At 43.4% G+C, this 14,337-nt stretch overlaps 1 protein-coding gene across 2 annotated transcripts in view; it reads right to left on the bottom strand.

Moving 5' to 3' along the window:
• Positions 1–14,337, bottom strand: part of SLC25A26 (solute carrier family 25 member 26) — a 130,064-nt gene that overhangs the window by 18,390 nt on the left and 97,337 nt on the right. For both annotated transcript variants that reach the window (XM_054033325.1, XM_054033326.1), the window contains one exon: positions 6,998–7,067. In XM_054033325.1, the coding sequence (XP_053889300.1) occupies positions 6,998–7,067 (70 nt within the window). The remainder of the gene's footprint in view (positions 1–6,997; positions 7,068–14,337) is intronic.

Genomic DNA, 14,337 nt, shown 5'->3' with positions numbered 1-14,337 from the left:
TTTTCTGCCTTGTCTGGTTAAGGAGGCTCTCAGGCCCAGCGTGTAATCTTGTCAGAGTTAATTAGATCAAAAAGGAGGTGACAGCGACCTTCCACTTAACATGTAAAAAGCCCTCGTTTGTGTTTCATTATTCACAAGACTCGCTTGGTGGCTGTGTCACTACAGTACATCAATCATTCATGTGCGGCCCCACATATTTTGTTATGGCCTGGAGAAAGAGGGCCTATTTAATCAGAGAATTTTTCCACTGCATTGAAGTGACATTCTGGCTCCCTTTTTTTTTTTTGCCTCTGTCTTCACGCACAAGGTCAGCTCCCAGATTGCTGCACTGGGCAGTACAGCATGGGGAGAAAGTGACCAACCCTCTGTGGAGAAAGAAGTGGTTCGGGACTATTTAGAAAAACTGGACGTGCACAAGTCCATGGGGCCGGATGCGCTGCATCCGAGGGTGCTAAAGGAGTTGGCGGGTGAGATTGCAGAGCCATTAGCCATTATTTTTGAAAACTCATGGCGATCGGGGGAGGTCCCAGATGACTGGAAAAAGGCTAATGTAGTGCCCATCTTTAAAAAAGGGAAGGAGGAGGATCCGGGGAACTACAGGCCAGTCAGCCTCACCTCAGTCCCTGGAAAAATCATGGAGCAGGTCCTCAAGGAATCAATTATGAAACATTTAGAGGAGAGGAAAGTGATCAGGAACAGTCAGCATGGATTCACGAAGGGGAAGTCGTGCCTGACTAACCTAATTGCCTTCTATGATGAGATAACTGGCTCTGTGGATGAGGGGAAAGCAGTGGATGTGTTATTCCTTGACTTTAGCAAAGCTTTTGATACGGTCTCCCACAGTATTCTTGCTGCCAAGTTAAAGAAGTATGGGCTGGATGAATGGACTGTAAGGTGGATAGAAAGCTGGCTAGATCGTCGGGCTCAACGGGTAGTGATCAATGGCTCCATGTCTAGTTGGCAGCCGGTTTCAAGTGGAGTGCCCCAAGGGTCGGTCCTGGGGCCGGTTTTGTTTAATATCTTTATTAATGATCTGGAGGATGGTGTGGACTGCACTCTCAGCAAGTTTGCAGATGACACTAAACTAGGAGGCGTGGTAGATACACTAGAGGGTAGGGATCGGATACAGAGGGACCTAGACAAATTAGAGGATTGGGCAGAAAAAAACCTGATGAGGTTCAACAAGGACAAGTGCAGAGTCCTGCACTTAGGACGGAAGAATCCCATGCACTGCTACAGACTAGGGACCGAATGGCTAGGTAGCAGTTCTGCTGAAAAGGACCTAGGGGTCACAGTGGACGAGAAGCTGGATATGAGTCAACAGTGTGCTCTTGTTGCCAAGAAGGCTAACGGCATTTTGGGCTGTATAAGTAGGGGCATTGCCAGCAGATCGAGGAACGTGATCGTTCCCCTTTATTCGACATTGGTGAGGCCTCATCTGGAATACTGTGTCCAGTTTTGGGCCCCACACTACAAGAAGGATGTGGAAAAATTGGAAAGAGTCCAGCGGAGGGCAACAAAAATGATTAGGGGTCTGGAGCACATGACTTATGAGGAGAGGCTGAGAGAACTGGGATTGTTTAGTCTCCAGAAGAGAAGAATGAGGGGGGATTTGATAGCAGCCTTCAACTACCTGAAGGGGGGTTCCAAAGAGGATGGAGCTCGACTGTTCTCAGTGGTGGCAGATGACAGAACAAGGAGCAATGGTCTCAAGTTGCAGTGGGGGAGGTCCAGGTTGGATATCAGGAAAAACTATTTCACTAGGAGGGTGGTGAAACACTGGAATGCGTTACCTAGGGAGGTGGTGGAGTCTCCTTCCTTGGAGGTTTTTAAGGCCCGGCTTGACAAAGCCCTGGCTGGGATGATTTAGTTGGGAATTGGTCCTGCTTTGAGCAGGGGGTTGGACTAGATGACCTCTTGAGGTCCCTTCCAACTCTGATATTCTATGATTCTATGACAGGGTCTGCCATATTGGATTAGGTCAATGATCCAGCGAGCCCAGCACCCACCCTCTGACAGTGGTCAATCCCAGATACCACCAGTTAGACATAGAATATCAGGGTTGGAAGGGACCTCAGAAAGTCATCTAGTCCAACCCTCTGCTCAAAGCAGGACCAATCCCCAACTATTTTATTTTATTTTTTTTTGGCCCCAGATCCATAAATGGACCCCTCAAGAATTGAACTCACAATCCTGGGTTTAGCAGGCCAATGCTCAAACCACTGAGCTATCCCTTGGTCCCAGGAAGTTGCAAGAAGCCTGCTACTGGACTACGATAGAATAATCTGCCCATAGGAGAATCATCTTTCTAACCCCCATCAGACCTGCCCGAGAACAGGAGGTTTAGTGCTTGTGGTTTATTTTTTGAAAAATGTTACCTTCTCTGTTGTAACTCTGCACATTCCCATTATCTCTCACAGGCTATGTCTACGCTATCATGGTGGCAAAACGTATGTCGCTCAGGGGTGTGAATATTCCACCTCCATGAGCGACGTAAATTACGCCGGCATAAGCGCTAGTGTGCACAGTACTAACCTCTCCTGCCGCTCGTGGGTGGGTGGTTTAATTACGTTGATGGGAGAGCTCTCTCCCGTCAGCATAGAGCGGCTACACGAGAGATCTTACAGAGGCGCAGCTGCATTGGTACACTAAGCTCTCTAGTGTCGACACAGCCTAATTGTCCAGATTTTTCAGTCCTACAACAAGCTCTTGGTCTCTTGCAGCACTGAGTACCGCAGGTTAAATTCTGTGGTGTTTCTTTTGATCAGTTTTAGACTTGTTGACCTTCCATTTAACTGAGTGTCCTCTTGTTTTTGTGATATGGGAAAGGGTAACTAGGAGCCCTGATTTATTTTGTTCATCTAAGGTACTTCTAGAGCCCCATTAATGTAGTATCTAAGGCTCAGACCTTCAGAGACAGAAGAACAAGTGGATATAAAGTGGCCATGAACAAATTCAGGCTGGAAATCAGAAAAAGGTTTCTAACCATCAGAGGGCTGAGGTTCTGGAACAGCCCCTCAGAGGAGGTGTGGGGCAAACAACGTAATTTGTTTTAAGAGAGAGCTGGACAAATTTATGACTGCAGTTCTATGCTTGTGATGGTAGCGGGCAGGGCTCACTCCTGATTTACATCTTATGTTCCTGGAAGCTCATGTTTCAGGGTTTCAGTCGGCCACCTGCAGGGGTCAGGAAGGAACCCCCAATGTATTCTAGGGGGAGGGGAGGTGTTGGTCTCCTTCCTCTGAAGTATCAGAGATGGCCACAGCTGGAGATGGGACAGTGGACAGACAGGCCCAGGGCACTGAGGTCTAACCATTAGTGGTCCATCCTCCCTATCTGTACTGTTCATTGTTTTATATAGCTTTATCGTGTCCCCCCTCATTCATTTCCTCTCTAAACAAAAGAATCTCTGTATTTTCAGTTTCTCTCAGATGGAAGCCTATAATTCTAATAATTTTCTACACCCCCCTTTTATTTCTGCTATATCTTCAGCAAGTTGAGCTCATCAGAATGAAACAGGAGCCCAGGTGCCAGGACAATAGCTTTTAGTATTACTTTCCATCCTATTGATTTTGAATCCTGACATTCTGGGGCAGACTCTCAGTCCCTCTGCTCCCTTTGTGCTATTCAAACAGAGACTTCCCTGGCATGTGCTAGTTCTCTAGAAGGCATAGACACCTATGATGGCTTTTTCACAACATTCCCTGCCTTTCTTAGTATAGAATATGTGTTAGGGGTGGGGGGAGTTTGAGGTTTGACCTGAGAATGTTGCACTCTGACTTTCTTCACCTGATAGAAGGTCTGTTGGGATCCTTGCCAAATGGCACAAATTAGAGCAGCCCCCAGGCTGCTCTAACCAGTATCTCTGGCCAAGGGGCTAGAAAGGAAGAAGAAATTATATGAATCAAGACATGGCACCTATGGACTAGATTATTAACAGCTGGCAGAGAAAGAACTCAATGTCTCATTTACATTTATGTTCATGGTTACTGTGTTTCTATTGACTGCATATGTGTAAAAATGTGTATGTGCAGAAACAATAAGAAAGACAGTCAGGTCTCTCATAGATTTTTGACTTTAGTCGCTGCAATTTCACAGGTGTTAATGGAACAAGTGTTGTGGATGGAAGTCAATATACTGGTGCTGTCTGTCTTCTCTCCACCAAACTGTAAATTATGATTAAGGTAGAAAATATCCAACAATTTGTCTAGAACTAGAAGCCAAAAAAGGATTGTGTATTCAGCTTGTTGGCTTCATCACCATGCCTGTTCTCCTGACCTCTAAAATGTTTGGTCAAATTTTGTGGTGAAGCAAAGAACACAAGGGAAGTACGAGTCCAACATGCTCTCTGTGTCTCAACACTATCATTGTGGTATTGGTAACATCACAGTGATTACGGGTTAGTTGTTGCTCGCATAAAAGCCTTTTTCTCCCTTTCCAGAGGTTATAATGTGGTGAATTACAATCACTCTAGTGCAATATACACACACAATTTTATTTACAGAGGGTTTGCGTCTGTGGCTAGATTTGGGTTTTCTCCCCCCGACCGCCTCATAAAATAGATTACGTTTACAAATTTAAGCAGGCAGTTTATTCGGATATGTTTTAGCTGCAGAATCATTTACAGATTTCAGAATCAGAGAACTGCTCGTTGTAGCCAAGGAGCTGACATTGGAGGCAATGTCTGATTCGATCACCATATGATGCCCTCCTATTACATGTCTATAGATGGGGAGAGGAAATAAAAGAGTAAGGACCTAATCCAAAAGCTGGTGAAGTCAGTGGAAAGAATCCTCTTCATCTCAATGAGTTTTGGAGCTGGTCTTAAAACAAGGGGATGTGTGAAATATTGTTGGTGGGAAGGAACAAGGAGAAAAGAGGGAAAAACAGGAGGGAGGAAAGAGGGAAGGCAGAGTGGGAAAGAAGGGAAGTTTGCCGTCGGCTACAACATACCCAACAAACTTTAGACCCCAGCCCAGCAAAGACTAATGCCCATGCTTAACTTTATGCATAGTGCATAGCTCCGCTGCAGTCAATTGCACTGAAACCCCATGCGGAATGCTGACAGGAGTTCATTCAAAACAGGACGCCTCTGCGGAGCCGGGCCAGACGGTCAGACCCAAACCTGTGAGGTCCTGACTGACCACTGTGAAATGCTGAGTGTCCTGGACTCACATTTATGGCTCTGCCAGTGAGTCCAGGGGAAACTGGGGACACTTAAGCAGACCAGGTCCTTGGATGTCTTTCTTTCACACGTGATCACTAGGAGGTGAACATAGGTCACCAAAAAGCCAGTAGGTGGTGACAATTCCAGTCACAACCACCCTGAGCAGAATCAAATGGACAAGGCAAGGAAGGATGATTTTGTGGCTAAGGCACTGGACTGGGACTCAGAGGAGACCGGGATTCAATTTGTGGCTCTCCCAGAGACTTCCTGGTCTTTGGACAAATCACATGATTCCTCTGTGTTTCAGGGGTTTTTGCACCCATTTAACTATAGTAGTTTAGAAACAGCTCTCATTAAATCAATACAACCCCTAGCATTGATCCAGGCCAAGAATTCTTCTGTCAACCTAACCACATCTACATCAGAGGTTAGGTCGGCTTAAGTATGGTGCTGAGAGCTGTAAATTTTTCACACCCTGAGTGATGTAGCTGGCTTGATGTAAATTTTCAAGCCTGAGTTATATTGATTCATTTTAAGCTTTAATACTAGTATAGCTGGTTTGGGATGTAAACACTTTTATGTCAATATATCTGCATCCATTAAAGGGTTTGCACTGATTTAGCTAAATCAGTGCACAATCTGAGTGTGGACCAGTTCTCAGATCCCAATCTGTAAAATGGGGATAATCAGTCTTTGTCTGATCTATTTCAACTGTAAGCAATTCAGAGAAGGGACTGTCTCTTACTATGTATATGTACAGTGACTAATACCACAAGAGAAGGCTTGATTGGTGACCTGATTTCCACTGCAACATTACTAATAATAATACGTGAAGGTCAGAAACTTCATATCCAATTACGTACATAAAAGATATTTAGACCCCTATTCTTTAATGATTTAAAGACAATCTAAAGGCCCTTTTCTGGTACATCAGCAGATTACCAGAGCCAAAAGCTATTTGTTATTCATCTCCAGCTTCAGAAACGCTATTGGTGCTTTTAAACAGGATTTATTCCTTCCATATATTCTGTTACCAATTTGGAATCTTAAACTGTATTTTACTTCCTTTGGGAAAAGCTCTGGCTGTTCATCTCTTAACGACTAATCTGGTTTTTCTATTAAGACAGTTTGTTGTTTTTCTTCTCTGTAACTTGTCAAATATATTGATGAGTCATTAATTAATTGACATTTTAAAAGTTATTTTAAACATCTACAGTAGGCTGAACGAGGCCAAGAGGCCTACTGAAGAATTCAATTAACTTTTGGCTTGTTTGGTAATAAATAGTGCGATATTGTATTCTGCCATTCTTTATTCCTGTGTTAGCGTCTGGAGATTGCCCAGATGTTTCGTCCTGCCTCCGGGCTGTTGCAGTGCTCTCCTCTGCTCTCCTGACTCTCCTTAATCTGCGCTGCTGTCACAGCTGTCACATGAATGGTGAATCATGGCTTCTCCCTGCAATCACTTAAACCCCTGGAGAACAGCTTGGGGCAGACAGCTGCACAGACCCGCACCCAAGCAAAGCCTCTCCTCGTGGAGGATTTTACAAATCAACTCCAAGATAATCTGGAAGCCTAACTGACAGGCCCCTGGTTTTTAAATAACAGAAATTTGTCAAAAACAAATTGGTTGTCTTTCAAGCCGACACCCTTTTCAGTGTTCTCTCCCCACACCCGGTAAAGGACTTTCCTTCTTCCAAATAACAACTGGATCCATTTTCCTCTAAACAAACTAGAATTACAAAGGAATGTTGTTCTGCTATACTTAATAGATTTGCACATTTTTCCCTTTCTTCTTGAGCCTTTCCCAGTATAACATATAATCCTTTGCACCTGCAAAAGCTCCACAGGTTGCCGACTGCCAAGAATCAACCACGTGACCCTGCTTCCATGACCAGAGATCCTGTGTTTAAAGAGAAAGGAAAATAAGAAGTTATTAAACATTTGAATCTATCTGATCCCCATGTGAGTTAAGTCCAAAGATGGGAACTCAAGTGAAAAGCTATTTTTGCGGCATTTTTCAGTGATGTAATAAGTGATTTTTCCCAAGGAACTTTTGCACTCGAACAAGCAGATGGAGTGAGAAAGAACTGAAGAGGGCTTGAAGCAAATCGCTTACAAGGATTCGCAAAGTATGTACTTAAGTCTGCAGCAATGCCGAGTTGCAAATATTTCACAAATTTATTTTCTTTTTGGCAAATAAAACAATGCAAAGCAGAACACTAAAAAAAAACCCATACAAAAACTGATATCAGTTCTGCCTTTCCATCCTGTATGTGCCTAACATCCCTGTTGGGGGGGGGAGGGGGAGGTAGTCCTTAGCTTAATAAAATATTAACTATTCCCTCACACCCCTCCAGGATGTTTCTTTAAAAATCACTCCTGGTTTAATATAGTACAGTGCAGGTGGGTCCCTGATTTTTTACCCACTGTGATTAGGGACCATGTGCTGTTCTCCTCCCCACACACCATGCTCCAATCCATTTATTTTATCTCATCATTTCTACACACACATGTACCGCTCAGATCACTGACATGCACGGCGTTTTCCATGCAACGAGCGTTAAGAATCCAGTCAAACATACAATATGATCAGTGAAACTGCTATTAGCAAGCAAGATGGTGCAACGAACAGACTGTGGGGATGCCAGGTTGGCTGCTTATTATACCAAATAGAATCATTTCCCTGGTCCCTTGCCCTCTCATCCTCAACCTCCCTGTTTATCTCCATCTTTTCGGTTTCCATTATAACTTGTTTGGGGCAGGGACTATACTTTTATTAGGTTCAAGTATGGTGCCAAGCAGGATGGGGGCCTGATCTTAGACTCTTCTAGCTGCTGCCATCATCGAAATCAATAACATTACTTTATATTTGTGACATTATTCCTCTTTTATACAAGAATACAGTTATGGATGTTCTTTAAAACCTTGCTACCTTTATGCTCTTGTAAACCACCAGATAACAGCACTAACCCAATTCCAGTGATATCAGTGTGGGGCTCCTGATTGGTGGGATGAGAACATCCCAGTATGGCTCTTGTCATTCTTCTGTCATTGGGTGACTCTGCATATAATGCTAGCTATAGATTCTCCTTGGTAACTTGGTTGTTCTGTGTGATTGATGCTTATGTTCTATCTGTATGGGGCAAAATCAAACTACTTAACAACAACAAATAATGATGTTGATTAGTGTTTGCCATAGCTAAATAGTTGTTTAATAAAGCAAGGACAAAACTAAGGATCAGTCTCTCATGCTAGCAGGGCCGGCTCCAGGGTTTTGGCCGCCCCCAGCAGCCAAAAAAAAAAAAAAGCCACGATCGCGATCTGCGGCAGCAATTCAGCGGAAGGTCCTTCGCTCCGAGCGGGAGTGAGGGACCGTCCGCCGAATTGCTGCCGAATAGCTGGACCTGCCGCTCCTCTCCGAAGTGGCCGCCCCAAGCACCTGCTTGCCAAGCTGGTGCCTGGAGCCGGCCCTGCATGCTAGCCATTCTTTTTCCTACTGATTTGGAGGATGCTTTCCAGTGTGGGTTTCTAAACTGATAGCATCCACAGCAGATGGCCAGTTTTCCTTCTTCAAAACAGTGGATTCATTATGCTCCAAAATCTTAGGATGCTCGTCATGATTCATGCACACAATGTGGGCACATGCACTTTTTCATGCAATTCGTCCCTACTGGAGAGCATGTCTAAGATGAAAGGTGGAATCTTCAAGAGGGACTTAGGAGCTTAAATCACATTTGCAATAGTGATGCAGGCTCCTAAGGGACAAAGTGACTTCTAGGGACACATAAGTCTAAGTCACATATGGACTTTTGCCATTTTCCCTCCATATCTTTAGAACTTCATATGCTAAAACTTGGTATCTTGAACCGTTCATGTCTGTTATTCAAAACACAGCAGACCCCAGGATGATCTACTGGAGAATGAGCAGGGAAATGCAGGGCAGACTGCTAGGGATCTACCATAAGCCCAGGTCCTAAGCTTTTATGTGCAGCTAGAGAGAGTCTAGGTTACTTATGCTGTTTCTGTAAGGTCTTATTCAGTTCCTCTATGCAGTCTAAAGAAGGGAGCTGTGTGTGTTTATATAAATGTTAAATTATGAATTAATCCAGAGGTTCCCCCACATGCTGACATGCTGCATTTCTCTCAGAAAAGCTATGCTGGATGAAAAGCTGTGCTGAAAAGAACCCACCTGGCTCTGCAGTGGAGTTATGTAAAAACAAAGACCCAGCCAAGCAGGGCAAATGGTGATTAATTCCCATAGACTGTGGTTATAATTGACAACAGGTATGTGCAAAGAACCAAACAGGGTGGAAAACTGTTTTGTGGGGCATTGCTAGGAACAGTTTAATGAAATTAGGCAAAAGCCAAATGGAGGCTGGATAACAGGAAGAAGATTCCCTAACAGCGAGGTCTATTAAACTGTGGAACAGTCTCCCTAGGAAAGTGAGGAAAGCCCTCTCATTTTAGTCATTTAAAAATAGACTGGAGAAGGCATTCAAGATCCTACTATAGGGAATAATTCTAAATTGGCAGGGACCGGCCAAGATGATCTAATGAAGTTCCTTCCATCTCTGATTTCTGTGATTCACACAGAGTTCCAAACCCACACACGCAAAACAGAGAGAGATGGGGAATAACACATCAATCCGAAGGGTGAGGAGACCAAAAAGGGGCAAGCGTCCAACCAGGCAAGTGACCATCTCTTTTTTTCTGGACTGTGTTTGTTCTAATTAAATTTATTTTGCCGACCAAGCTTACATTTTGAAGGTCCCATGTTTACTCCTTTAGCTCTGGGCTCAGCTAATTGACAGGGCTTTGCAGTAAGATGGGCTTGTAAGGCCAAAAGAGACTTCCCATTTCTCTAGACTGAACCTAATTAACCCAAGGTGGTTTTGGTATCACTGAAGCAGAATTAAGCACAGAAATCAACAGACTCTCATGGAAAAGGGTAACATCTAACCACTGTTTCACAGTCTGATCACAACAACCCCACTGCTGACTTCCCATGCGTCATTCTTTGCAGCAACCACGAAACCTCCCCAGTCCCATCTCTTCACTGAGAAGAAGCTTGTTGCTATTCTGTAGGGCCCCTCACCCTCCATTTACTTTACATCGTGCAGTTTGCTCATTTCAACCAGCTTAAGATACAATTTACAAAGAGCATCACAATAATTTTTGTTTGTAGGAAAGTAGTTTTTCTGGTGCCTACCAAACTGTTTGGCTTTTAATAAGTATCAACAAGTTCTGAGTATTGTTTCAGCCTTTAAATCAGTGTGTGATAGAGGTGGTGTCCCTGCGCATCCCCTCTGGGAGTGGTGCTCTCCTTCCCCATCAGACCCGCACCTGCTGGGCTTCTTTCCTTGTAAGTCCACCTCCAGGCCTAAAACCTAGCACTGTGTTCTTTAACCCCTTCCAATCGTGTGTACGGTTGTGCCTCCGTCACACTGCAACATTGCTCTTTTTAAATGTGTGTGCTGAAATACTTCAGACGAGGAGATTTATTCACAAGGAAGAAGGCATGACACATGAAAATCCCTCCCGGGCCTTTTGCACAGAACTTGATGAACAGACTAAGTTTTTTTTTAAAAAGCAGTAACAGCATAATTATATTTAGTGGTTATGAGGGAGCTGAGTCAAAGGTAGATGCCTCATTATATTTTTAGCTTTAAAGAGGCAAGCAAGGCTCATGGTGTCTTCTCAGCCCGAGATCTGCAACTGAGCCAACTTCTTTTTCAATGTTCCAATTGATTCCAATTATAAACATTAGCATGGTAGGTTAATTTGCTTCTGTGTCCCCCTTTGTTCGAGGTGGTTTTCTTTCAGATGGCAAGAGAGGTGATTAGCAACGTTCAAATAAGCAAGTCCAGATTAGCGAGCTAGTGTGTGACTTTAGAAGTGGCTGGAGGGCAAAACAACAAGGAGAAGACATGATGCTCCTGTAACGGGTTATCTGATTAACACAATGAATGGTGTCAACAGGCTATTGGACATTGATTTGTTGACCTCCGGGTAGGATTAGCAACATGAAATTTGAGACGCCCAGGAAAGCAGATAGAAATACTGTCCAAATCAACCACATTGATTTGTTTCAGTTTTTATTCTGTAGGATGAAGAAAACAAACTGTTCTTCATGGTTCATCTTTACAACTTGCTGCTTTATTGGCAACACTGCTGATGGCTGATCCCAATAGATGTGCAGAACATTTGCTATAGCAGAGGCAGAAAATGGCTACAGCTTAGAAACACATCAAGAAACTAATCACACAGGTATTCTGTTCTTTGGGTGATCTTCGCCCCAGTTCAGAGGGCCAGCATGAGTTCCAGTCACCACATAAGCCCCGTTTAAGGGTTAGTACTGGCCTCCGCACAGGGGCATTTTCACTGTTGTGACTAGTGTGTACGCGTGCAGTGTTACTTTGCAGCACTGATCTGTTATCACTATTTAAATAACACTCGTCACTCCACGAGGCTCTGTTCAGACAAACGAAAGGACAGAGCCCCTGCCCTGAAGGACTTGCATTATAAATGGTTTCAGAGTAGCAGCCGTGTTAGTCTGTATCCGCAAAAAGAACAGGTGTACTTGTGGCACCTTAGAGACTAACAAATTTATTAGAGCATAAGCTTTCGTGGACTACAGCCCACTTCTTCATATGCATTATAAATGTTATTAGGATCTGTTTGAACTTAACAAGGATGTGATAAATTTAGGCAAACTGAAATGCAACGTGCACTCTTGCTCCAAATAAAACTCATTTTCAAACTTAGTCAATATAACGAAGTCCTAGGGCAAAGAACGTACAGGCCAGTGAAAGCAGTGCTCACCACAGGGAACCCTCCCAGCACACTGCATTCTGCCCTTTTGCATTTAATAATAAGACTGCTTAGCACTTTTCATCTGTTAAGCATGGTGCAGACATTTATTAATCCATCCTTCATTGATTCTTTTGGCTCCAGCAGGAAGGTAGGGAGAGATGTGAAGAGAATGGAGAAATAGAATGGAGAGAGAGACAGACAGAAGGCATGAGGGCCAACAGCACAATGGGCCAAAATAATTTGTTTTTACTGTCATTCTAGCTTATTTGGTTTTAGTAACCTTTAGTACCACCTAAATGTTGATTCGAAGGAGGATTAACCTTTGATGTCCCACACAGAAATAGGCTGTCTACATTCCATTTGCACATACAAGATCTCTCCATGCTACAAGAATCAACTTTTTTGCCTTGCATCACAGAGGTACGGTGGACCCACAGAAAGGGTTAAGACTTGACTGTAGAATAACTTGAGCCCTAGTATAAAAACTTCTGTTTATGTCTTCAGCATTTCAGTCACGTAGGCCTATCACATGTAAACATTAGATCAGCCCAGCTACATTGCTCTGGGCAGTGAAAAATTTCACGCCCTGAGCACCACAGTTGGGTTCACCAGTGTAGGTACGGCTAAGTCAATGAGTAATTCTTCTGTGAAGTTAGCTATTGTACTGCCTGTCAGAGAGGTGGATTCACTACATCGGGGTAGGCAACCTATGGCACGCGTGCCAAAGGCGACATGCGAGCTGATTTTCAGTGGCACTCACACTACCCGGGTCCTGGCCACCAGTCCGGGGGGCTCTGCGTTTTAATGTAATTTTAAATGAAGCTTCTTAAACATTTTAAAAACCTTATTTACTTTACATACAACAAACAGTTTACTTATATATTATAGATTTATAGAAAGAGACCTTCTAAAAATGTTAAAATATATGACTGGCATGTGAAACCTTAAATTAGAGTGAATAAATGAAGACTCGGCACACCATTTCTGAAAGGTTGCCGACCCCGAACTACATCAATTAAAAAACCCTCTACTGACGTAGGAAGCATCTACACTACGACACTACAGTAGCACAGCTCAGCGCGGTAGCCCTGCTGCTTTCGCGTAGACATGGCGTTAGTTAATTCAGTTCTACTGCAAAGCTGGAGACTGGAGAACTAAGCGCTCTCAATATGTCTAGCACAGTCAAGCTGCATGGGAAGTGGCCTTAGAAACATTTCCATACTGCTCATACCAACATGTTATTTGGGAGGAGCCAACTCTAGGGGTGAGACGAGAGTTCGGTCTCCATGCTCATTCATTCCTTGATTTCTCTGGTTAATTGGAATCCAATTAACAGGGATTATTTTTGTAGCTCGGCACTTGCCCGCTAAGAACTAAAATGAGATCACCGACTCATCTTACATAGGCCACTAAGCACCCATCAAAAAGCAATGGCTTTTGGTAACCGAGATTGACTCGATAAGGACATCTTGGAGCAGATCTGAATCAGTGGCATGCAGATGAAAATGTCTGTATTCCATTAGCATCTTCTTGAGTCATTCAGTCTCATATAATAGGTTTGTTTTTTAAAATTATTTTCGGAGCCTCTCTTTCTTATACCGAAATGGTAAGTATCAGCAACATTCTGTTGGGCTAAGTATTTCCATAAAATATCATCCAAATGAGAGGTCCTTGGTCAGCATGTCTACTGGGCTTGGTACACCAATGCATTCCCAGGGAAACTCATATGCTGAATTGTCAAGGCTACGTGGGTACACAGCCTGGCCATTGACAGTGTTGGATTATCAATTTACCAATGCTACCCCTTGGAAATCTCTTGAGTCAGCATTCTGTCTGAAAATTCTACAATGGCATGGGTCTACCTCGCCACAACTTCTACTACACTCTGCTTTAAAACCTTATTGTACTAGCAAAATCTTCTTTGCTCACTTTCCATGATGGTCCAAGACCTTCACTTCAGCCCACAGAATAAATTTACTTATTTCACCAGTTTCCATTAGTGAGTGTAAAATACCCCCAGGTGCCACAGGTACCACATCTGCATCAATAACATCTGCTGAGATAAGAGAAGTAAAAACTTTTAGTATGTATTTATTTTTATTTTGGGGGCCTTTAGAAAAGCTGGCAGAGTCAGAAAGGGACAACTTTACTTTGCATTTTCCATTTGTGTTTTACATTCTCCATGGCCTTTGGTCGGGTTCACGCACAGTTGCTTTATGAAAATATACTACAGCAAGTGCCCCAAACACTACAGCTTTAAATAGAGGTTTGGGACATTATTGTAGAAAACTATAGTCCTTTTCATAAGGGCAGAAGTACAGTAAGGTAGGGGAAGGAAATCCCAATTAAAAAAACAT

This window comes from Malaclemys terrapin, chromosome 7 (genome assembly GCF_027887155.1).
Source record: "Malaclemys terrapin pileata isolate rMalTer1 chromosome 7, rMalTer1.hap1, whole genome shotgun sequence".
Lineage (NCBI taxonomy): Eukaryota > Metazoa > Chordata > Testudines > Emydidae > Malaclemys > Malaclemys terrapin.
This window is presented reverse-complemented; position numbering and strand designations above follow the sequence as displayed.